The sequence below is a fragment of the Oncorhynchus nerka genome, linkage group LG9b (assembly GCF_034236695.1).
Source record: "Oncorhynchus nerka isolate Pitt River linkage group LG9b, Oner_Uvic_2.0, whole genome shotgun sequence".
Lineage (NCBI taxonomy): Eukaryota > Metazoa > Chordata > Actinopteri > Salmoniformes > Salmonidae > Oncorhynchus > Oncorhynchus nerka.
In genome coordinates this window covers 46,107,716-46,134,304 of record NC_088424.1, presented here as the reverse complement: position 1 = coordinate 46,134,304, position 26,589 = coordinate 46,107,716, and the positions used below count along the sequence as shown (strand labels likewise).

At 44.2% G+C, this 26,589-nt stretch overlaps 1 protein-coding gene across 1 annotated transcript; it reads left to right on the top strand.

Annotated features, from left to right (window-relative positions):
- The first annotated feature begins 1,453 nt into the window (after positions 1 to 1,453).
- On the top strand, positions 1,454 to 26,589 carry LOC115114790 (serine/threonine-protein kinase OSR1-like). Its single transcript, XM_029643293.2, has 17 exons — positions 1,454 to 1,679; positions 2,739 to 2,851; positions 3,693 to 3,801; positions 4,783 to 4,924; positions 5,722 to 5,777; positions 6,105 to 6,214; positions 6,302 to 6,403; positions 9,431 to 9,564; positions 12,945 to 12,993; positions 13,138 to 13,203; positions 18,780 to 18,902; positions 19,416 to 19,445; positions 19,949 to 20,115; positions 21,690 to 21,742; positions 22,057 to 22,125; positions 22,260 to 22,324; positions 22,451 to 26,589. The coding sequence occupies exons 1-17, from the start codon at positions 1,610 to 1,612 to the stop codon at positions 22,523 to 22,525; spliced, it is 1,533 nt and encodes a 510-aa protein (XP_029499153.1). The 5' UTR covers positions 1,454 to 1,609; the 3' UTR covers positions 22,526 to 26,589.

Sequence of the window (26,589 nt, the reverse complement as noted above, 5' to 3'; positions counted from 1 at the left end):
TGATGATAATGGTAGGGGTAAAGTGACTATGATAATGGTAGGGGTAAAGTGACTATGATAATGGTAGGGGTAAAGTGACTATGATAATGGTAGGGGTAAAGTGACTATGATAATGGTAGGGGTAAAGTGACTACGATAATGGTAGGGGTAAAGTGACTATGATAATGGTAGGGGTAAAGTGACTATGATAATGGTAGGGGTAAAGTGACTATGATAATGGTAGGGGTAAAGTGACTATGATAATGGTAGGGGTAAAGTGACTATGCATAGATAATTAACAGTGAGTAGTTGCAGTGTCAATGTAAATAGTCCCTGTGGCCATTTGATTCATTCTTCAGCAGTCTTATGGCTTGGGGTTAGAAGCTGTTAAGGAGCCTTTTTTGACCTAGACTTGGGCTCCGGTACCGCTTGCCGTGCAGTAAGCAGAGACCATTTTTTGGGTCTTCCTCTGACACCACCTCATATATAGGTCTTGGATGGCAGGAAGCTTGACCCCAGTGATGTACTGGGCTGTACACACTACCCACTGTAGCGTCTTACGGTCGGATGCCGAGCAGGATTAGCGGAGTGGAGGTGATAGCTGATAGCTGATTCTAATATTTGTAATTGATCATGTATATGTTTTTGGTCTTTGTTCTTTGTTATAGAGCCCAAAAGATTGTAGAAGTAGATTATCTCTGCTTTGGATATTTTACTCATTTTGTTGTTTGTTTAGTGTGTTCCAATTTTCCCAGAAGTGGTTTGATTATATGGATTATTCAATTACATTAAACTGATTTCTGATCTGCTCTTCCTTCTTTTTTGCGTCTACACAAGCTGCAAAAAACACTCAAACTGGACAGTTTTATCTCAATCTCTTCATTCAAAGACTCAATCATGGACACTCTTACTGACAATTGTGGCTGCTTTGCAGCCGTAAACCTCCAACGAAACCATGGCAGAGGACTCGAGTGCTCAAACTTGGTCCATCAACAAGGACGACTATGTACTCAACGAGGTGATTGGTGAGTATGCGTGCTAACCTCTTAGCTCTACCTTCTTGCCCTTTGTGCTGTTGTCTATGGCCAATCATGTTTGTACCGTGTTGTGCTGCTACCATGTTGTGTTGCTACCATATTGTGTTGTCATGTGTTGCTGCCATGATATGTTGTTGTGTTAGGTCTCTCTTTATGAGGAGTCTCTGTTGTTGTAATGTGTGTTTTAGCCTATATTCATTTATTTTTATTTTTATTATTATTTTTTTTTATCCCAGCTCCCGTCCCCACATGAGGTCTTTTGCCTTTTGGTAGGCCGTCATTGTAAATAATAATTTGATTTGTTCTTAACTGACTTGCCTAGTTAAATAAAGGTTAAATACAAATAAATACATAGGTATTGTTTAAGTGCCACACTCAAGATGGCGGCTTTTTCCTTCCAATGTTTGCTACGCAAGGACGTGAGGAGCCTCGCAAGTGTCAAAGTTGTGTTGACAGTAGTAGCAGCAGCAGCAGGAACTGTCAGGGCGAGGTAGCTAACATCACGAGCCGAATGGAGTAATTATCTCGTTATATTTCAAGAAAACCAAACCCCCACCACATTCCTTATAACACCGTAAACCTCCAACGAAACCATGGCAGAGGACTCGAGTGCTCAAACTTGGTCCATCAACAAGGACGACTATGTACTCAACGAGGTGATTGGTGAGTATGCGTGCTAACCTCTTAGCTAGCTTTCACGCAAGACAGCTATTTAGCTAACCTAACCTTAACTTAAAGCTGGTTAACTAACGTTAAACCTAGCTACAGCTAACCAACCTTATTTTTGACAGCTAACTAGGCTATTATATATAACTAACTTAAGCATCTGTTTCTCTTTTCGTTCATAGGTTGCTAGCTAGCTAATTAGCTACCTTGTTAGCTTCTTTTTTCCCCCACCAGATGCTAACTTGAATCACTAGCCTAGTAGCTAACGTCGTTAGCTACAGTAGCTAGCTAAGTCGGGCAGCATAGTTGAAGTATGGAGGTGGGTGGTGCCTTCGCTGAAAGACATGATGGGGCTTAGTGAGTCACTCATACCTTTGTGGTAGCAAGGAGTTGGTATTATTCAGGCTTTTCGTTTTGTGATATGGACCGCGTTATGTTTGTTCTTCTTCCTGTACAATGCATAAGACATGTAAGCTAGCTAACGTTATATGCATAATATAGTTTAGTAGTTGACGTTTGAGACCTCACACTTAATACATTTAGTCCTTTTTTTAAGACACTCTCTATCTCACTAGCTAATCACTTTTGATACAAATGGCAAAAAGACACGTCAAACAACCTTCCAGCAATATTTGTTTGTAGTAAATACAGAAGAATAGTTCATTTTTGTTGTAGTTTTCTGGTATCTTGCCAAGTACCTCAATTCCTCCAGGAATGATCTGCAGACTAGTGGTTTTTGAATGAACCTCCAACTATTTCAGATCATTGTCTCAATACTTTAAAAAAAAAGAAAAAAAAGTACATTCTTAAACCCTTAACGTTCACGCATGTCTTTCTTTGTTTGCTGAAATTCATACTTTTTAATAAAAAAATGTATCATCTTATTTTGTCTTCCTCTTGGTTTGTCCCTGCAAGTGGTGCCACTGGCTTCCCTTTTGGATGTGTGCTACATTGTAATTCTTCCCCCCTTTGTTTCATCTTCAGGGAGTGGTGCCACTGGCTTCCCTCTTGGATGTGTGTTACATTGTAATTCTTCCCCTTTCGTTTCCTCTTCAGGGAGTGGTGCCACGGCCGTGGTGCAGGCGGCCTACTGTGAGCCCAGGAAGGAGAGGGTGGCCATTAAACGCATCAACCTGGAGAAGTGTCAGACCAGCATGGACGAGCTCCTGGTAACCCAACCACAGAGAGCACAATTTATTTCAGGAGTTGACAATATAGCAATCAATACTGTCTAATCAATACTAGCTAATCATTTGACATAGCCTATTATGGTCTCTGGTATAGCTTAGCTGTAATGTGGGCCTGTGAAAGATGAGAGTACAGCAGCAGGAACACGCACATCCACGTACACACACATCCACGTACACAAACGCACGTATGCAAATGCACGTACACACACACAGGCTGTCAGTGTAAATCAGATGAGCTCAGGCCAGCAGCTGGACAGACACCAACACAGCATTTTTCAGCCCTTTTTGCTTAACAGCCAGTAGCCCTCGGATCTACTCTGCCCTGTCTTGGCAACTCAATCAAGTTTGTCTTGGGGACTATGCCAATAGTGACATAGCATAACCAGAACGGAAAAACGCACAGTGATTTGACTTCAGCCATCATGGCACAGTGACTTGAATATGATTGTCCAAGTATTTCTATGGTAGTGACAACCTAGGTCACTCCTCACTCAGTCTTCCCTATTGGGGGGCCTGCTCTGTCATGTGATCAGTCAGGTTCACAACAAGCAGAACAGCGGTGGAGATTTAGCCTTCCTCTAGAGACTGATATTCAATCAACAAATCAACCCCTTAATCTCTTGTGTAAATCTGACTAGGATTGGTTAAGCATAAGCAATATGGAGAAATTTCCACTTGGCCTGTCCAGAATGGAAATATGTTACTGTGTTGTTGGAGTCAAGACTCAAACTCTTTACTGTACAATGTGCTGAGCCATTGAAGCTCATTCATTCTGTTTCTTTCTTTCTCTCTCTCTCTCTCTCTCTCTCTCTCCTTGCAGAAAGAGATCCAGGCCATGTCCCAGTGCCACCACCCCAACATTGTGTCCTACTATACGTCTTTCGTAGTGAAGGACGAGCTGTGGCTGGTGATGCGACTCCTCAGTGGTGGTGGGTATTGCTTTAGGGACGGTACCAGGCAAGGAAGTAGTGGAGCATAAATACCACTTATGTAGCTCTTTACTTGGTGGCGGCACACCTTGCATAAAGCGTTGATTAGAGGAAACGCTGCAGTCTGCTTAGCACTACTATAACAGAGGCGGTTGTTGGTTATCCTCCATCCCTACTGTAATCACCTGATTCAACAAATCATCGAGCAGGGCTAGAGCAAAACCCTGCTCTCCAGGAACTGGTTGGCCACCCCTGCGCCTGCCCACATCGAAACAGACCTACCAGACTCTATAAGCCCCAGCTGTTAGTCCTCCAGCAGTTAATACAGGGCTGAAGCAAAACCCTGCACGTCTAGTAGCTCTCTAGGAGGATGGTTAGCTTGGTTCATCTCCATCCCAGCTTCCTGACTACCAGGCACTACAGGTCCCTGTCTGGAGGAAGCAGGGCCCTGAGCAGCAGCTTCTCTCCAGCTGTGGCCTTGGCTCTCAGCCTGCTGCGGTACTCTCCATCCTCCTGGCATGCATTAACAATGTCAAGAGATCGAGGGATAGAGCTCTAAGCCGTCACAGACATTTCATTACAAGCCAAGGTAAAACATAGCAGTAATAAAGTTCAGAGCCCTAGTTCAAACACCGCTCTATCGCTGCACCGAACTAAAACATGTCACTAACTAATAGTAGCCTGGTCTTCAGCTATTCAAGAGATACTTCAGCTAATTAATAGTATTCTGGTCTTCAGCTATTCAAGAGATACTTCAGCTAATTAATAGTAGCCTGGTCTTCAGCTATTCAAGAGATACTTCAGCTAATTAATAGTAGCCTGGTCTTCAGCTATTCAAGATCTACTTCAGCTAAATAATAGTAGCCTGGTCTTCAGCTATTCAAGATCTACTTCAGCTAATTAATAGTAGCCTGGTCTTCAGCTATTCAAGATCTACTTCAGCTAATTAATAGTAGCCTGGTCCTTTTGTCACTCTGTCAGGCTCAGTACTGGACATCATTAAACACATCATATCTCGTGGGGAACATAAGTCTGGGGTTCTGGATGAGTCGTCCATAGCCACCATCCTCAAAGAGGTTCTAGAAGGACTGGAGTACCTACATAAGAACGGGCAGATCCACAGGTCAGGACACATTTTATTTGTTTTTTGTTTTTACCTTCAACTTAAATTCAACTTGTACTTGAAATATTTAGCATTGATTTTGACATTTTGAAAATGTTCTTCTACTGACCACAGTCAAATTATAGGTGTGCATGTTGGAGTTGTCAGATTAAAAAATTGGCACACTTCCTTATTTTAACTCTCTCATTCATTCATTGTCATTAATTTATGAACCAAACTACTAACTATTTTTTTTTGAAGATCTACTCTGGCGAAGCCACATTGTTCTGCTTCGTGGGCTTTCACATTGTCCCATATTGATCAATATTGTATAGAGGGCTTTATGCATTGTTAAAGAGGTTTGTTTTATGTCACAGCTTCTCTCACCAGGAAGCACTACAGTGTTGTACATCTAAACAACAAGCCACAGACACACAGAATATTGACTCCTCTTCACTAATATGCGCTTCTCGGCATGTTTGGCTCAGATTTACAACCGTTAAGTCCTGATAAGTAAAAAGGGGGGGCTTGAGTTGTTGAAACAGTAAGCACTAAACTACAGGGCACTTATTGTGAGCTATTAAAAAGAGCTAACTGTTCACAGCTAAAACAAGCCACATATACACACTGGATAATGAGTCCTCTTTGGTCGTGTGACCAACATGCCTGTGTTTTGTAGCAGTAGCCCTCTATTAGAAAAAATCCTTTTATATACACTAAGCTACTACTTGTCATTCCCTGGCATTTGTGTGTAGTTTGGTTTCATTTACCGGTTACTCCAGATAAATACTGGTTTGTCTGGTTTCTTCCATTCACAGGGATCTAAAGGCCGGAAATATTCTTCTCGGTGACGATGGCTCAGTGCAAATCGCAGGTATAGTCACATGTCCTAAAACCTTAACTGCCTTTTTCTTATAGATTTATGCTGTTAAAGTATTAAATGTATTTTTTACCACTGCATATTCTATCATATTTGTGCCGGGGTTTCCCCGAACTCGTTCCTCTGGACCCCAAGAGGTGCATGCTTTAGTTTAGTTTCCCCCTAGCACTACACCCCTGATTCAACTAATAATCATCAAGCTTCGATTAGCTGTGTAGTGTTAGGGCAAACAAACAAAACATGGACCCCTTGAGGTCCCGAGGACTGAGTTTCTCTCTCAGCACTCTTCACCCCCCCCTCCCCTCTGTCTGTCTCTCCCAGACTTTGGTGTGAGTGCCTTCTTAGCGGCTGGAGGAGACATGACCAGGACCAAGGTCAGGAAGACGTTTGTTGGGACACCATGTTGGATGGCCCCAGAGGTCATGGAGCAGGTGGGGGGGGGCTATCCTCTTTCTCTCACTTTGTCTCTCTCGGTCTCTCTCTAAGATATCTTACCATTATCCTTCATGTCTCCTCAGGTCAGAGGTTATGACTACAAAGCAGATATCTGGAGTTTTGGGATCACAGCCATTGAGCTGGCTACAGGAGCTGCACCATATCACAAATATCCACCCATGAAGGTGATTTTCTACTTGGAGATATGGAAGGAGTGTGATCTTTATCCTCTTGACTTCCAGTCAACCAGTTGCTAAGCAGACTATCCTGGCTAAATAAATAGGCGTTGTGTGTTTTGAGGCTGATAGTAACCTGATGTTGTAGGTGCTGAGGCTGGTAGTAACCTGATGTTGTGTTGTAGGTGCTGAGGCTGGTAGTAACCTGATGTTGTAGGTGCTGAGGCTGATAGTAACCTGATGTTGTAGGTGCTGAGGCTGGTAGTAACCTGATGTTGTAGGTGCTGAGGCTGGTAGTAACCTGGTGTTGTAGGTGCTAAGGCTGGTAGTAACCTGGTGTTGTAGGTGCTAAGGCTGGTAGTAACCTGATGTTGTAGGTGCTGAGGCTGGTAGTAACCTGATGTTGTGTTGTCGGTGCTGAGGCTGGTAGTAACCTGATGTTGTGTTGTCGGTGCTGAGGCTGGTAGTAACCTGATGTTGTCGGTGCTGAGGCTGGTAGTAACCTGATGTTGTGTTGTCGGTGCTGAGGCTGGTAGTAACCTGATGTTGTGTTGTCGGTGCTGAGGCTGGTAGTAACCTGATGTTGTGTTGTCGGTGCTGAGGCTGGTAGTAACCTGATGTTGTGTTGTCGGTGCTGAGGCTGGTAGTAACCTGATGTTGTGTTGTCGGTGCTGAGGCTGGTAGTAACCTGATGTTGTGTTGTCGGTGCTGAGGCTGGTAGTAACCTGATGTTGTGTTGTCGGTGCTGAGGCTGGTAGTAACCTGATGTTGTGTTGTCGGTGCTGAGGCTGGTAGTAACCTGATGTTGTGTTGTCGGTGCTGAGGCTGGTAGTAACCTGATGTTGTGTTGTCGGTGCTGAGGCTGGTAGTAACCTGATGTTGTGTTGTCGGTGCTGAGGCTGGTAGTAACCTGATGTTGTGTTGTCGGTGCTGAGGCTGGTAGTAACCTGATGTTGTGTTGTCGGTGCTGAGGCTGGTAGTAACCTGATGTTGTGTTGTCGGTGCTGAGGCTGGTAGTAACCTGATGTTGTGTTGTCGGTGCTGAGGCTGGTAGTAACCTGATGTTGTGTTGTCGGTGCTGAGGCTGGTAGTAACCTGATGTTGTGTTGTCGGTGCTGAGGCTGGTAGTAACCTGGTGTTGTAGGTGCTGAGGCTGGTAGTAACCTGATGTTGTAGGTGCTGAGGCTGGTAGTAACCTGATGTTGTGTTGTAGGTGCTGAGGCTGGTAGTAACCTGATGTTGTGTTGTCGGTGCTGAGGCTGGTAGTAACCTGATGTTGTGTTGTAGGTGCTGAGGCTGGTAGTAACCTGATGTTGTGTTGTAGGTGCTGAGGCTGGTAGTAACCTGATGTTGTGTTGTAGGTGCTGAGGCTGGTAGTAACCTGATGTTGTGTTGTAGGTGCTGAGGCTAATAGTAACCTGATGTTGTGTTGTAGGTGCTGAGGCTGGTAGTAACCTGATGTTGTGTTGTAGGTGCTGAGGCTGGTAGTAACCTGATGTTGTGTTGTAGGTGCTGAGGCTGGTAGTAACCTGATGTTGTGTTGTAGGTGCTGAGGCTGGTAGTAACCTGATGTTGTGTTGTAGGTGCTGAGGCTGGTAGTAACCTGATGTTGTGTTGTAGGTGCTGAGGCTGGTAGTAACCTGATGTTGTGTTGTAGGTGCTGAGGCTGGTAGTAACCTGATGTTGTGTTGTAGGTGCTGAGGCTGGTAGTAACCTGATGTTGTGTTGTAGGTGCTGAGGCTGGTAGTAACCTGATGTTGTAGGTGCTGAGGCTGGTAGTAACCTGATGTTGTCGGTGCTGAGGCTGGTAGTAACCTGATGTTGTCGGTGCTGAGGCTGGTAGTAACCTGATGTTGTCGGTGCTGAGGCTGGTAGTAACCTGATGTTGTCGGTGCTGAGGCTGGTAGTAACCTGATGTTGTCGGTGCTGAGGCTGGTAGTAACCTGATGTTGTGTTGTAGGTGCTGAGGCTGGTAGTAACCTGATGTTGTGTTGTAGGTGCTGAGGCTGGTAGTAACCTGTTGTTGTGTTGTAGGTGCTGAGGCTGGTAGTAACCTGTTGTTGTGTTGTAGGTGCTGAGGCTGGTAGTAACCTGTTGTGTTGTAGGTGCTGAGGCTGGTAGTAACCTGGTGTTGTGTTGTCGGTGCTGAGGCTGGTAGTAACCTGATGTTGTGTTGTCGGTGCTGAGGCTGGTAGTAACCTGATGTTGTGTTGTCGGTGCTGAGGCTGGTAGTAACCTGATGTTGTGTTGTCGGTGCTGAGGCTGGTAGTAACCTGATGTTGTGTTGTCGGTGCTGAGGCTGGTAGTAACCTGGTGTTGTGTTGTCGGTGCTGAGGCTGGTAGTAACCTGGTGTTGTGTTGTCGGTGCTGAGGCTGGTAGTAACCTGATGTTGTCGGTGCTGAGGCTGGTAGTAACCTGATGTTGTGTTGTAGGTGCTGAGGCTGGTAGTAGTAACCTGATGTTGTGTTGTAGGTGCTGAGGCTGATAGTGACCTGATGTTGTGTTGTAGGTGCCGAGGCTGGTTACCATCAAGCTGTTGGTGTGTATGGATGTTTGGGTACTGTTGCTAATAGCAACCTGATGTTGTGTTGTCGGTGCTGAGGCTGGTAGTAACCTGATGTTGTGTTGTCGGTGCTGAGGCTGGTAGTAACCTGATGTTGTAGGTGCTGAGGCTGGTAGTAACCTGATGTTGTAGGTGCTGAGGCTGGTAGTAACCTGATGTTGTCGGTGCTGAGGCTGGTAGTAACCTGATGTTGTAGGTGCTGAGGCTGGTAGTAACCTGATGTTGTCGGTGCTGAGGCTGGTAGTAACCTGATGTTGTGTTGTAGGTGCTGAGGCTGGTAGTAACCTGATGTTGTGTTGTCGGTGCTGAGGCTGGTAGTAACCTGATGTTGTGTTGTAGGTGCTGAGGCTGATAGTGACCTGATGTTGTGTTGTAGGTGCCGAGGCTGGTTACCATCAAGCTGTTGGTGTGTATGGATGTTTGGGTACTGTTGCTAATAGCAACCTGATGTTGTGTGTCTGTATATCTGTAGGTGCTGATGCTGACCCTGCAGAATGACCCTCCCTGCTTGGAGACGGGCATCCAGGACAAGGAGATGGTGAAGAAGTATGGCAAGTCCTTCAGGAAGATGATCTCACTCTGTCTACAGAAAGAGCCTGAGAAAAGGTGACTATCCCAAACGCTCAACAATACAATGTAATCCCATTTAACAGAGGCTTTTATCCAAAGTGACTTACAGAACACGGGGTTCGTACCTGTGTACTACGTCATGAAAATCCTGGAAAATTCATGGAATTTTTAAATGGTGTTTTCCATGCCTGGAAAAGTGGAGGCAAAATGATCAAATCCTAGAAAAAGTTTGGGAAAAGTCATACATTTATTTAATAATTTCTGTTAATGTAATTTATTTATAAAACCCACGTATTAGCTAGGATTGGAATGACACTTCTTCACCTGCATGTATGCTAAAAGGAGTGGTTTGTTTCTCAAGGAGAGGACAGTCAGACATTACAGCGTAATGTAGGCCTAGCCTATAAACTATGGTAGAGAAGACTGACTAGATAGTCAATTCAAAACATATCTTGTACCCTCTAGGTAACTGTTTAGCTATTATTAACATATGAATGTTTTCATCGTGTCCCCCAAAAACAAATTACTACCGACACTTGCGGAAGGTAGTCTAGTGGTTAGAGCGTAGAGGCGGCAGGTAGTCTAGTGGTTAGAGCGTGGAGGCGCCAGGTAGTCTAGTGGTTAGAGCGTGGAGGCGCCAGGTAGTCTAGTGGTTAGAGCGTGGAGGCGCCAGGTAGTCTAGTGGTTAGAGCGTGGAGGCGCCAGGTAGTCTAGTGGTTAGAGCGTGGAGGCGCCAGGTAGTCTAGTGGTTAGAGCGTGGAGGCGCCAGGTAGTCTAGTGGTTAGAGCGTGGAGGCGCCAGGTAGTCTAGTGGTTAGAGCGTGGAGGCGCCAGGTAGTCTAGTGGTTAGAGCGTGGAGGCGCCAGGTAGTCTAGTGGTTAGAGCGTGGAGGCGCCAGGTAGTCTAGTGGTTAGAGCGTGGAGCGCCAGGTAGTCTAGTGGTTAGAGCGTGGAGCGCCAGGTAGTCTAGTGGTTAGAGCGTGGAGGCGCCAGGTAGTCTAGTGGTTAGAGCGTGGAGGCGCCAGGTAGTCTAGTGGTTAGAGCGTGGAGGCGCCAGGTAGTCTAGTGGTTAGAGCGTGGAGGCGGCAGGTAGTCACTTCGACATTGTATTAGTTGGGATTTGGTTCATTCGCGGTGAATTGAATTTTGTGAATAAAAAATATTTTTAGGAAACAATATTACATGAAGCCTTTGGGATTATGTGGCTTGAACTTGTTTTGTAGATACAGTACTGCCAGTTGATTTGATAGAATGTAGATACGGTACTGCCGGTTGATTTGATAGAATGTAGATACGGTACTGCCAGTTGATTTGATAGAATGTAGATACGGTACTGCCAGTTGATTTGATAGAATGTAGATACGGTACTGCCGGTTGATTTGATAGAATGTAGATACGGTACTGCCGGTTGATTTGATAGAATGTAGATACGGTACTGCCGGTTGATTTGATAGAATGTAGATACGGTACTGCCGGTTGATTTGATAGAATGTAGATACGGTACTGCCAGTTGATTTGATAGAATGTAGATACGGTACTGCCAGTTGATTTGATAGAATGTAGATACGGTACTGCCGGTTGATTTGATAGAATGTAGATACGGTACTGCCGGTTGATTTGATAGAATGTAGATACGGTACTGCCGGTTGATTTGATAGAATGTAGATACGGTACTGCCAGTTGATTTGGGCATCTAATGTATGGGACATTGCAAAGTAAACACTTCCAAGGTAGCTAAGATAAATATTTCCTGAAGAAAATGTGTGCGTTTGCTTCAGCTGAATAAAAAATATTTGTAGCCCGCCATAGCCACTTGATTTTTGATATATTGAATGTGCCAATTATTTCAAAAGGTATAAAACGTATTTGGTTGTAATGTTGAAACATTTTACATCAAGAGTGGTCAACCATCTTCTGGGAGAGCTAATGGAATGTTTTACATTAAGAGTGGTCAACCATCCCCTGGGAGAGCTAATGGAATGTTTTACATTAAGAGTGGTCAACCATCCTCTGGGAGAGCTAATGGAATGTTTTACATTAAGAGTGGTCAACCATCCTCTGGGAGAGCTAATGGAATGTTTTACATTAAGAGTGGTCAACCATCCCCTGGGAGAGCTAATGGAATGTTTTACATCAAGAGTGGTCAACCATCCTCTGGGAGAGCTAATGGAATGTTTTACATTAAGAGTGGTCAACCATCCTCTGGGAGAGCTAATGGGTGCAGGCTTGTATTCCAGTCCCCAGCAATGATCTGCTCAACTGCACCTTGATAAACTGTCTCTGTGTTTGAGCCGGGTTTGATCAAAAGCCTGCACATCCAGTAACTCTCCAGACTGAGGGTTGACCATGTGTTTTATACAGTTGTCTAACAGGTATTCTACTTAATTTGTAATTTATTTTTTACCTTTATTTAACTAGGCAAGTCAGTTAAGAACAAATTCTTATTTGGGACGGCAGGGTAGCCTAGTGGTTAGAGCGTTGGACTAGTAACCGGAAGGTTGAAAGTTCAAATCCCCAAACTGACAAGGTACAAATCTGTCGTTCTGCCCCTGAACAAGCAGTTAACCCACTGTTCCTAGGCCGTCATTGAAAATAAGAATTTGTTCTTAACTGACTTGCCTAGTTAAATAAAGGTGACGGCTCGGGGACTTTGTGGGGGTTATTAAGTCTCTTGCTCAACAACATGTAATGGATGGTACATGGTATCAGAGAGAAGCCTCCCAGTGTCGATACCACACACTATTTATATGTACGTAGGGGAACGTAGAGATGCCGCCAATTGTTGGTAATGGAAATTTAGTTCAAAGTAATGGAAAAAAAGTCAGTTTATATTTTTTTTTTGTTTGTAACCCCAGTGGGAATTAAACCCACAAAACCCGACGTTGCTGGCTCAAGTCTAACCAACTGAGCCCACAAAGCACCACTGACTGTACAGGGGGTATTCCTGGAGAGCTTTCCCAGTTCAGACTTTTGCTCCAAAGCTAATCTAACCAATGTGATTCTACTAATCAGATGTGTTAACAACCGGTTGGGTGGCTCCTGTTATTAGTAAACTAATTCCACCGTGACACCATTTCTCCCAAGTTACCATTTGTCCTTTGTGTGGTGCACCAGAAAGACGATACTCCTATTAGTCATCCAGTCTTATTCTGGGTCTCAACCATTCTCAATCCCATTTTCTAGTTGAGTGGGTTCTCTTACCTGATCTTATTTCCTTCCTGTCCTGCAGTAGTAAAGAACGTTGTGTGCTGTTAATGTCCTGCAGTTGTAAAGCACGCTGTGTCTCTCTCTCTTAATATCCTGCAGTTGTAAAGCACGCTGTGTCTCTCTCTCTTAATATCCTGCAGTGGTAAAGCACGCTGTGTCTCTCTCTCTTAATATCCTGCAGTTGTAAAGCACCTTGTGTGTTGTCTTTCAGACCAACTGCTGCTGAGCTGCTGAAACACAAATTCTTCACGAAAGCAAAGGTAAAGCCCATGTATATATCTGTAGGGGACAGGAACATTTACAAGAGGCATGCTGTTAACAGAGGGGGGAGGGGGGGAAATAATATACAAACCATGTTGTCGTCCATGTGCTTTTTAATCTCTCGGTCTGCCTCTGTCTCGCAGAATAATGAATACTTGGAAGAGAAGCTGCTTCAGAAGGGTCCATCGATAGGAGACCGATCCAAACGGGTACGACGACAACCCCTTGATGTGTATAGTGGACTCCACATGACGCTCAGATCTGCTGTACTCTATTGCTGTTCTATATTAACGTTGTGTCATTTTTGCATCCCCCTGGACAGCCCCCTTATGTCACTAGTGGAGGTAGTGGTATGCATAGAGGAATTTGTACATACAGTACCAGTCACACCTACCCATTCCAGGGTTTTATTTTATTTTTTACTATTTTCTACATTGTAGAATAATAGTGTTGACATCAAAACTACGAAATAACACATGTGGGATCATGTAGTTGTCATCAAGGCAAAAAGACTGGCTACTTTGAAGAATCCAAAAGATATTTTTATATATTTGTTTAATAGTTTTTTGTTGTTGTTGGTTACTACATGATTCCATACGTGTTAATTCATAGTTTTGATGTCTTCACTATTATTCTACAATGTAGACGGGCACTGAAGCTTCAGTGTGAAACATCAAGCTCTGTTGCCATATACACTACATAGACACTATCATACACTACATAGACACTATCATACACTACATAGACACTATCATACACTACATAGACACTATCATACACTACATAGACACTATCATACACTACATAGACACTATCATACACTACATAGACACTATCATACACTACATAGACACTATCATACACTACGTAGACGACGTAGACGCTATCATACACTACGTAGACGCCATCATACACTACGTAGACGCCATCATACACTACGTAGACGCCATCATACACTACGTAGACGCCATCATACACTACGTAGACGCCATCATACACTACGTAGACGCCATCATACACTACGTAGACGCCATCATACACTACGTAGACGCCATCATACACTACGTAGACGCCATCATACACTACGTAGACGCCATCATACACTACGTAGACGCATCATACACTACGTAGACGCCATCATACACTACGAGACGCCATCATACACTACGTAGACGCCATCATACACTACGTAGACGCCATCATACACTACGTAGACGCCATCATACACTACGTAGACGCCATCATACACTACGTAGACGCCATCATACACTACGTAGACGCCATCATACACTACGTAGACGCCATCATACACTACGTAGACGCTATCATACACTACCATACACTACGTAGACGCTATCATACACTACGTAGACTCTATCATACACTACGTAGACGCTATCATACACTACGTAGACGCTATCATACACTACGTAGACTCTATCATACACTACGTAGACGCTATCATACACTACGTAGACGCTATCATACACTACGTAGACGCTATCATACACTACGTAGACGCTATCATACACTACGTAGACGCTATCAAACACTACGTAGACACTACAGGGGGAAATATATTAGTTATTCAAGTTTCCAGGGATTAATATTAGTGTGAGATAAAAGATACATGTTTTAGATGGATTTAAAAATATATATTTTTATTTAACCTTTTATTTAACTAGGCAAGTCCGTTTACAATGACAGCCTAGGAACAGTGGGTTGTTCAGGAGCAGAACAACATATTTTTTACCTTGTCAGCTCGGGGATTCGATCCAGCAACCTTTCGGTTACTGACCCAACGCTCTAACCACTAGACTACCTGCCGCCCCTAATGTATCTATATAGTGTTTGTTTCACTGTATGATCCTAACCAGAAAGACAGTTTGTCAGCTGAGTACTTAGCCATTTATAATATCCTTGTAGCCTATAATGTATCTTTTAAAAAAGCATTAGTCTCTGTGTGCAGGAGCTTAACCCGACAACCAGTCTGTGTCCAATCTGCTCAGTGCTTGTGCTGCGGCTGGGCAGGCCTGCATAGTTTCAGAATAAAGAAGTGTGTGCTGTAACGTAGAGCACATCTTAATGTTTCAGCAGCACTATAGCTAACACACGGGACCTGAAACGTGGGCAAGTCATGCAGACGGTGAGAGCATTACATCACAAACTAAGACTAGGGTTTGCGTTAGTAGTCTTGGCTTTTATATTTTATTTCACCTATTATTTAACCAGGTAGGCCAGTTGAGAACAAGTTTCTCATTTACAACCGCAACCTGGCCAAGATAAAGCAAAGCAGTGCGACACAAACAACAACAACAAGAGTTACACATTGGAATAAACAAACATACAGTCAATAATATAGTATACTTTTTTTTCTCTCCTATGTACAGTGTGTGCAAATGAGGCTTACTGTATAGGACAGGGGTGTCAAAGTCAAATGGACGGAGGGCCAAATAAAAAAATCAGCTACAAGACGAGGGCCGGACTGTTCGAATGTTCATTGAAAATTTTTTAAATGACGCATATAGTCTAGTGAACCTAATTGAACCTACTGAAAACCTAACAAATATATTACAATATGATCAGATAAATAAAGCAATATTTTCTTATGGCTCTGTCAGTAATCTTTAATTTTCAACAGACACAAAAGACAAATTTCCTTTATATAAATATCCCCATAACATGAACATTAAATGAAAGAAACCGGTATTCAAGGCACCATCAGTAGACTATATTTTCTATTTTAGCAAAAGTGGGCTAAATTTACTTCAAAGAAAAAACAATAATAGCAATTTTCTATCATCCACTCAACTGAAATATTTTTAAAATATAATTGGATTGAAATACAAAAAAATAAAGTGCAAAAATCTATTAATCAAAAACAACACTTTGTTTAAGGAGAAGTAACATGCAGTGAAAACAAATATTAAATTTTAACTTTTAAACTTGAACTGAGTAAAAACTCTAAATATGTGATTGCACAGTAATGTTCACTTGTTTGAGGTTGAGGGTGATACTTGGTGGTGTCCCATCTTTTCCACAAGTTCATCAATGTTCGGGGTAAGGCTCTGAGCTGAAGAAATCCTCAGAATTGAGTGGAGGTGTTCAGCAGTAAGTCGACTTCTGTGTGATGTTTTGTTCAGGTTCATCAAAGAAAACAGTTGTTCACACAGGTATGTGCTGCCAAACATAGACAACGTTTGAGCAGCCTGGATGCGCAGCTGGGGCATTGTGCCGGGAGGAAACGGGCGAACTCCGCAGCACCCACTGCCGCATATTTTGCCCTCAGTGCATCATTGCATTGGAGGTCAATCAACTCCATTTGGAGGTTTGGTGGTGAGCTTTCCACGTCAACAGCAAATGGGTTACCGAGCAGTTCCAACCTGCTTTTTTGTGCTTCAAAGTCAGCAAATCGGCGTCGAAAGTCAGCGGCAAGCATACCTATTTTATCAGCCAACTGTGTGCTCGGGAACGCACTGGTAGAGAGCTTCTCTTTCATGGTCTGGCAGCTGGGAAAGTGGCTCAAATTTTCTTTCCGCATCTCGTCTCCCACAGAGTCAGTTTGGTTTTAAATGCCTTCACTGTACTGTACATATCAGAGATGACACGATCCCGACCCTGCAGCTGCAAGTTTATTGCATTCAGATGACTCGTAATGTCACACAGAAAAGCCATTTCACACAGAAACATTTCGTCTCGGAGTTGTGTTGTGTCTTTCCCTTTGCTGTCCAAGAACAGACAAATCTCCTCACGAAGCTCGAAACATCTTTGAAGCACCTTTCCCTGGCTTAGCCATCGCACCTCTGTGTGATAAGGCAAATCACCATGCTCCGTTTCTAACTCCGTCAGAAATGCCTTGAACTGGCGGTGATTCAAACCTTTGGCTCTGATAAAGTTAACTGTGCGCGTGATGATGCTCATTACATGCTCCATTTTCAAGGCTTTACCGCACAACGCTTCCTGGTGTATGATACAATGATAAGCTGTCAGCTCACCTGTCGCGTTTTCCTCTTGCATCTTTTCCGTATCTTCGCCACCAGTCCGCTCCTGTGTCCACACATCGCAGGTGCTCCGTCGGTTGTCAAACCCACGAGTTTTTCCCAAGGCAGCTCCATCTCATTTACACATCTTGACACCTCTTCATACAAATCATGCCCGTAGTTGTGCCATGCATAGGACGTAAAGCCAAAAACTCCTCTGTCACGCTTAGGTTGGAGTCCACTCCGCGGATGAAAATTGACAACTGGGCAATGTCAGAAATGTCGGTGCTCTCATCCACAGCCAAGGAATATGCAATAAAATCTTTTCCCTTTTTCACAAGCTGCTCTTTTAGATTGATGGACAACTGGTCTACTCTCTCGGCAATGGTGTTTCTGCTCAGACTCACATTTAAAAAGAGTTGCCTTTTTCTGGGCAAACTTCGTCACAAACTTTAATCATGCAGTTTTTGATGAAATCCCCTCCGTAAATGGCCGGGCTGATTTAGCGATCTCTTCTGCCAAAATAAAACTGGCCTTGACAGCAGCCTGGCCTTGTGATTTGGCTTTTTTGAACAGAGCCTGTCGAGATTTGAGGCCTCGTTTTAATTCCTCTGCCTTTTGTAGCCTTTGTTCCATGTCCATATTCTTGTTTTTGTCCGCGTGTTTCGTTTCATAATGTCGTCTCAGATTATACTCTTTCAGTACCGCCACACTTTCTCCACACAGAAGACACACAGGTTTTCCAGCTACCTTCGTGAACATATACTCCGACTCCCACCTTGTTTGAAACCCCCGGTTCTCAGTATCCACCTTCCGTTTTGCCATTTTTGATGGGTATCTGAAAGTTAATTTTACTGTGATGCTGACGACTGCTGTGCCAATAAATATTGAAATGAAGCAGCCTACTGCTCGGTGCGTCACCTTTGCATTGTGGGAAATGTAGTATTGGTGCGTGTAAAAGATCTGCGGGCTGCCGGCTTGCTGCGGGCCGGTTCTAATAATAAATCAAGATCATCCCAGGGGCCGTAAAAAACCTTCTTGCGGGCCGGATGTGGCCCGCGGGCCTTGACTCTGACATATGTGGTATAGGAGGACAAAAATGGTCCACAATGGGTTTGTTTGGTTTGCCTGTTTTTATGTGGTGAGGTCGAGGGAATGGTCACCTGTTTTTATGTGGTGAGGTCGAGGGAATGGTCACCTGTTTTTATGTGGTGAGGTCGAGGGAATGGTCACCTGTTTTTATGTGGTGAGGTCGAGGGAATGGTCACCTGTTTTTATGTGGTGAGGTCGAGGGAATGGTCACCTGTTTTTATGTGGTGAGGTCGAGGGAATGGTCACCTGTTTTTATGTGGTGAGGTCGAGGGAATGGTCACCTGTTTTTATGTGGTGAGGTCGAGGGAATGGTCACCTGTTTTTATGTGGTGAGGTCGAGGGAATGGTCACCTGTTTTTATGTGGTGAGGTCGAGGGAATGGTCACCTGTTTTTATGTGGTGAGGTCGAGGGAATGGTCACCTGTTTTTATGTGGTGAGGTCGAGGAATGGTCACCTGTTTTTATGTGGTGAGGTCGAGGGAATGGTCACCTGTTTTTATGTGGTGAGGTCGAGGGAATGGTCACCTGTTTTTATGTGGTGAGGTCGAGGGAATGGTCACCTGTTTTTATGTGGTGAGGTCGAGGGAATGGTCACCTGTTTTTATGTGGTGAGGTCGAGGGAATGGTCACCTGTTTTTGTTTAGTTTTTTTCCTCAAAATGCCATGCTGAAGACTTAGTGTGTTACTGTGCGTGTGTGGTGACATTAATTCAGGTGCGTCGCGTGCCTGGTTCCAGTGGTCGTCTCCATAAGACCGAGGACGGGGAGTGGGAGTGGAGTGATGACGAGTTGGACATGGAGAGTGAAGAGGGCCAGGCTGCTGTGGCAGCTCTACGGGTGAGACTACCTTACCCCTCGCTAGCCTGACCTGGCTTTAAATACTAGCTCAAATACTTACAGGGATGTTTACCTCCGGACACTGATTGTTCAGCCTAGTCCTGGGCTACAAAGTTTCCTCAATGGAGATTCTTTATCTGAAGTTTTTTTTTAGTCTAGGACTAGGGTTAATCTGTGTCCGGGGAACCGGCCCCCCTTAGGGTTTTCTCTAGCCTGCCCGGAGTGGGTTGTGCTTTTGATACTATTCTATTGGTGTCATTGTTCCTTGGCAAGCTCAATCAAGCCCAGGTAAAGTATTTCAAAAATGATTTGAAGTCGTATTTGAACCCAGGTCTCCAAGCTGTAGCCTTACTATAGCCCTGTAGTGGTTCAATACCACCTGGGACTCAATCAACTAAATCAATCAATCAGATGTTCAATCAAACCTGTTACTGTGTGTGTGTGTGGGGGGGGGGATATAATGAATTGTGTGTTCTTCTGATGTCTGTTAATCTTTGTCGTATTCCATTCTAGTCTCCCAGAGTGAAAGATGGCTGCATCGAGGTAAGCCCTGGTGTTGGTATGAAATCAGAACACCTCAAACGTGTTACCTATCTTCATTGCTGAAACAATAGGGGCTTTTAGTTGTGCATGAAATTTGCATGAAATTTGAATTAGAAGAATTAATGCCAAATGCCTTGATCGAAGTCTTTCTTATCTGCCCCCCAAAGAAAATGTGTATGTTAAATGTAGTTGATGACGTAAACACTTTACTGAAGGCATACAGGTATAATGCACTATGGCGCGTTCATAATGCATTATAAGACTTGTCATAAGTATCTACAGCCATGTTCACACTGCACTGAGCTGACAGTCTCCTTACTCCTTGGGTTAAGTGAATGCAGTTTGAAAAAGGCCTTTTTTCCATTTCAAATCATTTAGCTGATGCTCTTATCCAGAGCATTCATCTTAAGGTAACTAGGTAAGACGACCACATTCGCATTTAAATGGTTATTGAATCTCTTCCTGATACAGTAGGGAGTTTATCTTTCTCTGGTTCTCCTCAGATTTTCCCTCCAGAGGATGGTTCGCCCAGTCTGCTCCGTCCAGGAGGGGCAGGGCAGGACAAGGACAAGCCAGACGAGGCCACCCTGATCCAGGGGGACGTTCCAGCCCAGGACCCCGCTGCCGCCTCCACCACCAAAGTCCCCATCAGCCTGGTGTTGAGGTTGAGGTATGTATCATTTGGTGCAGGGGTCTTCAACCCCTGGTCTATGGACCGATGCTGGTCCATGGGGATGTTTACTGACCAGTTTCTCCGATGCTTCACTGATATGACAGTGATTCAGTCCGGTCCCCAAGTGCTAGTTTTAATTTGTGGTCCTCCAGGGTGTCTGTCCCTGGAACGCATTGGAGGGAGGGCCGTAAGCTTGTCTGTCCCTGGAACGCATTGGAGGGGGGGCCGTAGCTTGTCTGTCCCTGGAACGCATTGTAGGGAGGGCCGTAGCTTGTCTGTCCCTGGAACGCATTGGAGGGGGGGGCCGTAGCTTGTCTGTCCCTGGAACGCATTGGAGGGAGGGCCGTAGCTTGTCTGTCCCTGGAACGCATTGGAGGGAGGGCCGTAGCTTGTCTGTCCCTGGAACGCATTGGAGGGAGGGCCGTAGCTTGTCTGTCCCTGGAACGCATTGGAGGGAGGGCCGTAGCTTGTCTGTCCCTGGAACGCATTGGAGGGAGGGCCGTAGCTTGTCTGTCCCTGGAACGCATTGGAGGGAGGGCCGTAAGCTTGTCTGTCCCTGGAACGCATTGGAGGGAGGGCCGTAGCTTGTCTGTCCCTGGAACGCATTGGAGGGAGGGCCGTAGCTTGTCTGTCCCTGGAACGCATTGGAGGGAGGGCCGTAGCTTGTCTGTCCCTGGAACGCATTGGAGGGGGGCCGTAGCTCGTCTGTCCCTGGAACGCATTGGAGGGGGGCCGTAGCTCGTCTGTCCCTGGAACGCATTGGAGGGAGGGCCGTAGCTTGTCTGTCCCTGGAACGCATTGGAGGGAGGGCCGTAAGCTTGTCTGTCCCTGGAACGCATTGGAGGGAGGGCCGTAGCTTGTCTGTCCCTGGAACGCATTGGGGGAGGGCCGTAGCTTGTCTGTCCCTGGAACGCATTGGGGGAGGGCCGTAGCTTGTCTGTCCCTGGAACGCATTGGGGGAGGGCCGTAGCTTGTCTGTCCCTGGAACGCATTGGAGGGAGGGCCGTAGCTTGTCTGTCCCTGGAACGCATTGGAGGGAGGGCCGTAGCTTGTCTGTCCCTGGAACGCATTGGAGGGGGGCCGTAGCTTGTCTGTCCCTGGAACGCATTGGGGGGAGGGCCGTAGCTTGTCTGTCCCTGGAACGCATTGGAGGGAGGGCCGTAGCTTGTCTGTCCCTGGAACGCATTGGAGGGAGGGCCGTAGCTTGTCTGTCCCTGGAACGCATTGGGGGGAGGGCCGTAGCTTGTCTGTCCCTGGAACGCATTGGAGGGGGGGCCGTAGCTTGTCTGTCCCTGGAACGCATTGGAGGGAGGGCCGTAGCTTGTCTGTCCCTGGAACGCATTGGGGGAGGGCCGTAGCTTGTCTGTCCCTGGAACGCATTGGAGGGGGGGCCGTAGCTTGTCTGTCCCTGGAACGCATTGGGGGGAGGGCCGTAGCTTGTCTGTCCCTGGAACGCATTGTTTTTAGAAAAACGGACCTAGTGGATGTTTCCCATGCTTTGTCTATTATACCACACAGTTATGTCACATACCTTAACGTTCTAATAACCAATTCTAACTTTCCTCTCCCAGAAACTTGAAGAAAGAACTGAATGACATCCGTTTTGAGTTTATGCCTGGAAGAGGTAGGTGTTTTGTGTTTTTTTTTTTTTTAATTTTTTTATTTATTTTTTAAACATCACCAGGTTGTATTCTGCTCTTATGTTGAACCAGAGTCAAGAGGGGGACGTTGTCTTTTTTATTGTACGCTTGTGTCAACAAATCCTCTCTCTTGCTTTCTCTCGCTTCTGTCTCTCTCGATTCAATTCTAGGCGCTTTATTGGCATGGGAAACATATGTTTACATTGCCAAAGCAAGTGAAATGGATAATAAAGCCAAAGTTAAATAAACAAAAAATGAACTGTAAACATTTCTCTCTCTCTCTCTCTCTCTCTCTCAGACTCAGCTGATGGAGTTTCTCAGGAGTTAGTTTCAGCAGGACTGGTGGATGGGAAAGACTTAGTGGTCGGTGAGTGAGAAACCTAGGATAAGTCATACAAAGGCCACCATTGTTCAGAGTTTCGGGCAGAGATGGCTGAAATGATGGCGTTTTCTCAATGACTCCTCAGTAACTCCTGCTTTCATCTTCTGGGTTCTTTCCAGTTGCTGCCAATTTGCAGAAGATTGTTGATGATCCTCTCAACAATAAAAATGTCACTTTCAAACTGGTAAGTTTTCTAAACCCTCCATTGTCCTATTGAAATAACTCTATAACCTGTGCAACAGCCTATGAGGACAGATGCACTGAGAATAAAATAATGTTTTTTTTTTCTGTTCTCCTTTTCTCCTCTCAGGCATCTGGCATAGATGAGTCCGAGATCCCTGATGATGTCAAGCTGATGGGTTTCGCTCAGCTCAGCATCAGTTAACTCAACGGTCTTTCATCAAAGAACAACAACAACAACAGTATTGTGGAGCAAACGTAGTTCTAATTTCCAAGACGTCACTACTGCCAAGGAAGAAGAGCTGCGTTTGTCAACCTGTAGGGTTCTTTTCTTTACTGAACTCTGCTGTGTTAGTTAAAATGGACGGGCTATGAGAACAGGACCAGCGCAACAGTAAAACAACAACAACAAGTTAGAACAGGAAATCACATTATGAAAGAGTTTTATACAACGTGTATCTGGGAGGGAGGACGACACAACGTGTATCTGGGAGGGAGGACGACACAACGTGTATCTGGGAGGGAGGACGACACAACGTGTATCTGGGAGGGAGGACGACGTCGCAATCAACGATGTCATCATCGACTTATCATTTTTTTTTTTTTTTTAAATGAATAAACAAACAACAAACCATTTTTCTTAGTTAGTGTTGTACAATCCAAAAGCATTATATAATACAATGTAACTGCTGCCAGTTCTGGAAGTGGTAACAACAACATAAATGCCTTTTTATCGACCGTGCCACTGAACCAACTGAGTATTGTGTGTGTGTAGAGGCCTCCACTATTGGATTACATACTGTATACTGCCTCTCAAATGGACACCTATTACCTACATCGTGCACTATTTATGGGCTTCGGTCAAAAGTAGTGCACTATGTAGGGGGGGGGGGGGCATTTGGGACGTGGACATGGTATATTAGGCAGTGTAAACGACCGGGGGGGGGGGGGGGTCTTAGTAAGGATCTATTACAGTGTGGATCTATGTAGTAGAGGGATTAAATGGCTTGAGTTCACTTGATAATATGATTGATATCAAACTGTAGGGGCTCTTAGTCACACACAGTTTAAACCCCTTATTACACCATGACTAGCCAGTTTTCTCATGGCATTTCTCTTCGTGTGTATCATAACACAAGTTGACGTAAGTTTTCTTAGCTGTCTCATACGCTTTCTTGAGTGTATCTGTTGGTTATAACCTCTCATAGGGGTATCATAAGTTAACAGTTAACTTACGACAGCTGATGTCGACATCAGCTGTTATAACCTCTCATTGCTGTATCATTAGTTCAGGTTACCCCAGACAGACAGGACAGACAGACCTCGTTGCTCTAACGTGGAAGGGGGTCTGTTCAGGAGGGAGAAATGTTACAGGGCATAGTGAAATGTTCAGATGTTTAAAAAATAAAAAAATGTATAGTGTAGAACAGATAGGATTGCCTGTCCTATATATTCAGGAGTCGGTGTCTGCTCTATTCATTACATTTCTATGTGCAAACCTTCTGGACCGTGAATCCAGTGTTTTAATACGTGAAGGTAAAACAATACCTTACTGAGACCTTGATAATTATGGTCTTGGGAGTGACTATGCAACTTTGTCTCTGTAATGTCCAGTACCAGCGGTTCACTAGCCACTGGACCGCTGTTCTCTCGCTAGCTAGCTGCCATCCCTATGGCAACTGGACCGCTGTTCTCTCGCTAGCTAGCTGCCATCACTATGACAACTGGACCGCTGTTCTCTCGCTAGCTAGCTGCCATCACTATGGCAACTGGACCGCTGTTCTCTCGCTAGCTAGCTGTCATCACTATGGCCACTGGACCGCTGTTCTCTCGCTAGCTAGCTGCCATCACTATGGCCACTGGACCGCTGTTCTCTCGCTAGCTAGCTGTCATCACTATGGCCACTGGACCGCTGTTCTCTCGCTAGCTAGCTGCCATCACTATGGCCACTGGACCGCTGTTCTCTCGCTAGCTAGCTGTCATCACTATGGCCACTGGACCGCTGTTCTCTCGCTAGCTAGCTGTCATCACTATGGCAACTGGACCGCTGTTCTCTCGCTAGCTAGCTGTCATCACTATGGCCACTGGACCGCTGTTCTCTCGCTAGCTAGCTGTCATCACTATGGCCACTGGACCGCTGTTCTCTCGCTAGCTAGCTGTCATCACTATGGCCACTGGACCGCTGTTCTCTCGCTAGCTAGCTGTCATCATTATGTCTCTTCTATCAATAGCTAGCTATTTGTCATTATGTTTCTTATCAATAGCTAACTATTTGTCATCATTATGTCTCTTATCTCACTAGCTAGCTGTCATCATTAAGGCCACTGGACCTCTGTACTCTCACTAGCTAGCTAGCCGTCATCATTATGTCTCTATAGACATTAATGTCCGTTCCGTCATCGTAAATGGACAAAATAATTTGTGTCGTCCAATCCATCCACTCACCTGAAACTCACCGACTGTAGCCACTCCCACTTTACATTTGTATGTTGGTTGGTTGGACAAGCTACTATGAAAATATAGTTTACCAATTACTTCACGCTGGAAGAAGTTAAGCTATACTAAAGTTACCCTTAAGGAAAACACAGCTTAACAAAAGTTACTTAGGAGAAAGTAGTTTACTACAAACTTTGAAAAATATCTGAATCTGAAATGGCAAACTACAAATTAAACAAAAAGTTTAAGAATTAGGTAGGTCTGATTCTGAAAAAGAAAGCATATTCATGCCTACTTAACACATTCAACTTGTCGCAACAACAACAAAACAGTAGTGTGTAGTTCCAGTAGTTAGCTACAACGCTACTGAAAACACTACCAAGATTTGAATTTTAATTAAACTACCGGCAAGCTACTGCAAAATGTAATTAAATGACTAGTTGAACTAAAATTTGAAAATGTAGTTCACAACTCCCTAACACGGTTGGTTGGTGTGTGATGTGCATTTGCTGGTTCAGGTACTGTTTTGTAATTTGGTCTATTTAGCAGATGATGTATTTCATAAAGGTACGTACATTTTTATAATGGGAACTGATGATGGATGACCCACCATGCACTGTCAGTCACACGCCCTCCCGAAGGTATGTTTGTGAGTAGGAGCAAAGAAAAACATTGACTGTTTCTGGAGTACATTTCTAAGACTGAAGAAAGGCTCTTATTGTACATGTGATTACGTCAGAAAAATAACTGGTATACTTGATCAGCTCACCCAGTCTATAAGTTAAAATAATTAAACTACAGTGAGTTGTTTTTTTTGTTTTTGTTTTCCTTTTGTATCGAGTTTTCCCACTGTTGGCCTTCTGTTAGATATTCATCACTAATTCCAAGTTATGTTGCTAATCATGCCACATCTGATTTGCTAAATTGGCACCTTTTAAAAAATATATATATATATTATTATTAACATAGCTGCGTATTTTATTTCAAAAGGCTTGTGATCTGGCTGACATTCTATGATTTTGTTGTCATGGTGATATTTTAATATGCAATTTGTATTTTTCGAATCACTGAAACCGTTCCAATTTAGAGTTGGTTTCCTGTAGTAAGTCTCACAAACTGGAAGGATGTTCCTCAACAAATGTAAATGTAGGTCTAGCTAACAAACACGGCAAAATGACAACTGACCCCTTTCCCACTAGTGTGTGATATGCTGCTTTCAGACTGAGCAATAATGTTGAAGAAAGTTAGCCTGGGTGCCAGTTTCTTTGTGCCATCATCCCAAATCCCTGTCACTCATTGTCATGGAAAACAATGCAATTGGCAAGAGAATAAACAGATTTGCGACACCCAGGCTAGAAGAAAGCGTGAGCTGATAGCAAAATGTCTCTTTCCCCTCTGTATTGTGATACCAATTGGAAAGCCACTGTTGTCAGGTAGATATCTGTCACAAGGCAAACTCTTTTGAATGATGAGTATTTATTATAACACTCACTTGGAAATTAATGAACTTTATGATTTTTTTTTTTTTTTTAATTTGGAAGTTGGTTTTACTTGAAACCAATGCATATATTTTCAATGTTGTGTATCGTCACAAAACGTGCACGTGATCAAAATCAAGTGTGTTGATTATTTGACGAATGTTATTTGTGAAACCTTTTAGAAATTAAATTCCAAAACGTGATGTCATGAATTAAAAGCCCTTTGCCGAATCAATGTTGTAAATGTGTGGTTAAAAGAAAATTGCCATCACACACAAACATGAAAAAAAAAAAAACTTGTCAACTATTATTTCTAAAAACTGGTGAATAGGCAAATAAAATCACATTATTTGAA

Coding starts and splice junctions, on each gene's coding strand:
- LOC115114790 (XM_029643293.2), top strand. CDS start 1,610: ATGGCAGAGGACTCGAGTGCTCAAACTTGGTCCATCAACAAGGACGAC. Junction 5,778..6,104: donor TGGCTCAGTGCAAATCGCAG/GTATAGTCACAT, acceptor TGTCTCTCCCAG/ACTTTGGTGTGAGTGCCTTC. Junction 21,743..22,056: donor TGAGTTTATGCCTGGAAGAG/GTAGGTGTTTTG, acceptor TCTCTCTCTCAG/ACTCAGCTGATGGAGTTTCT.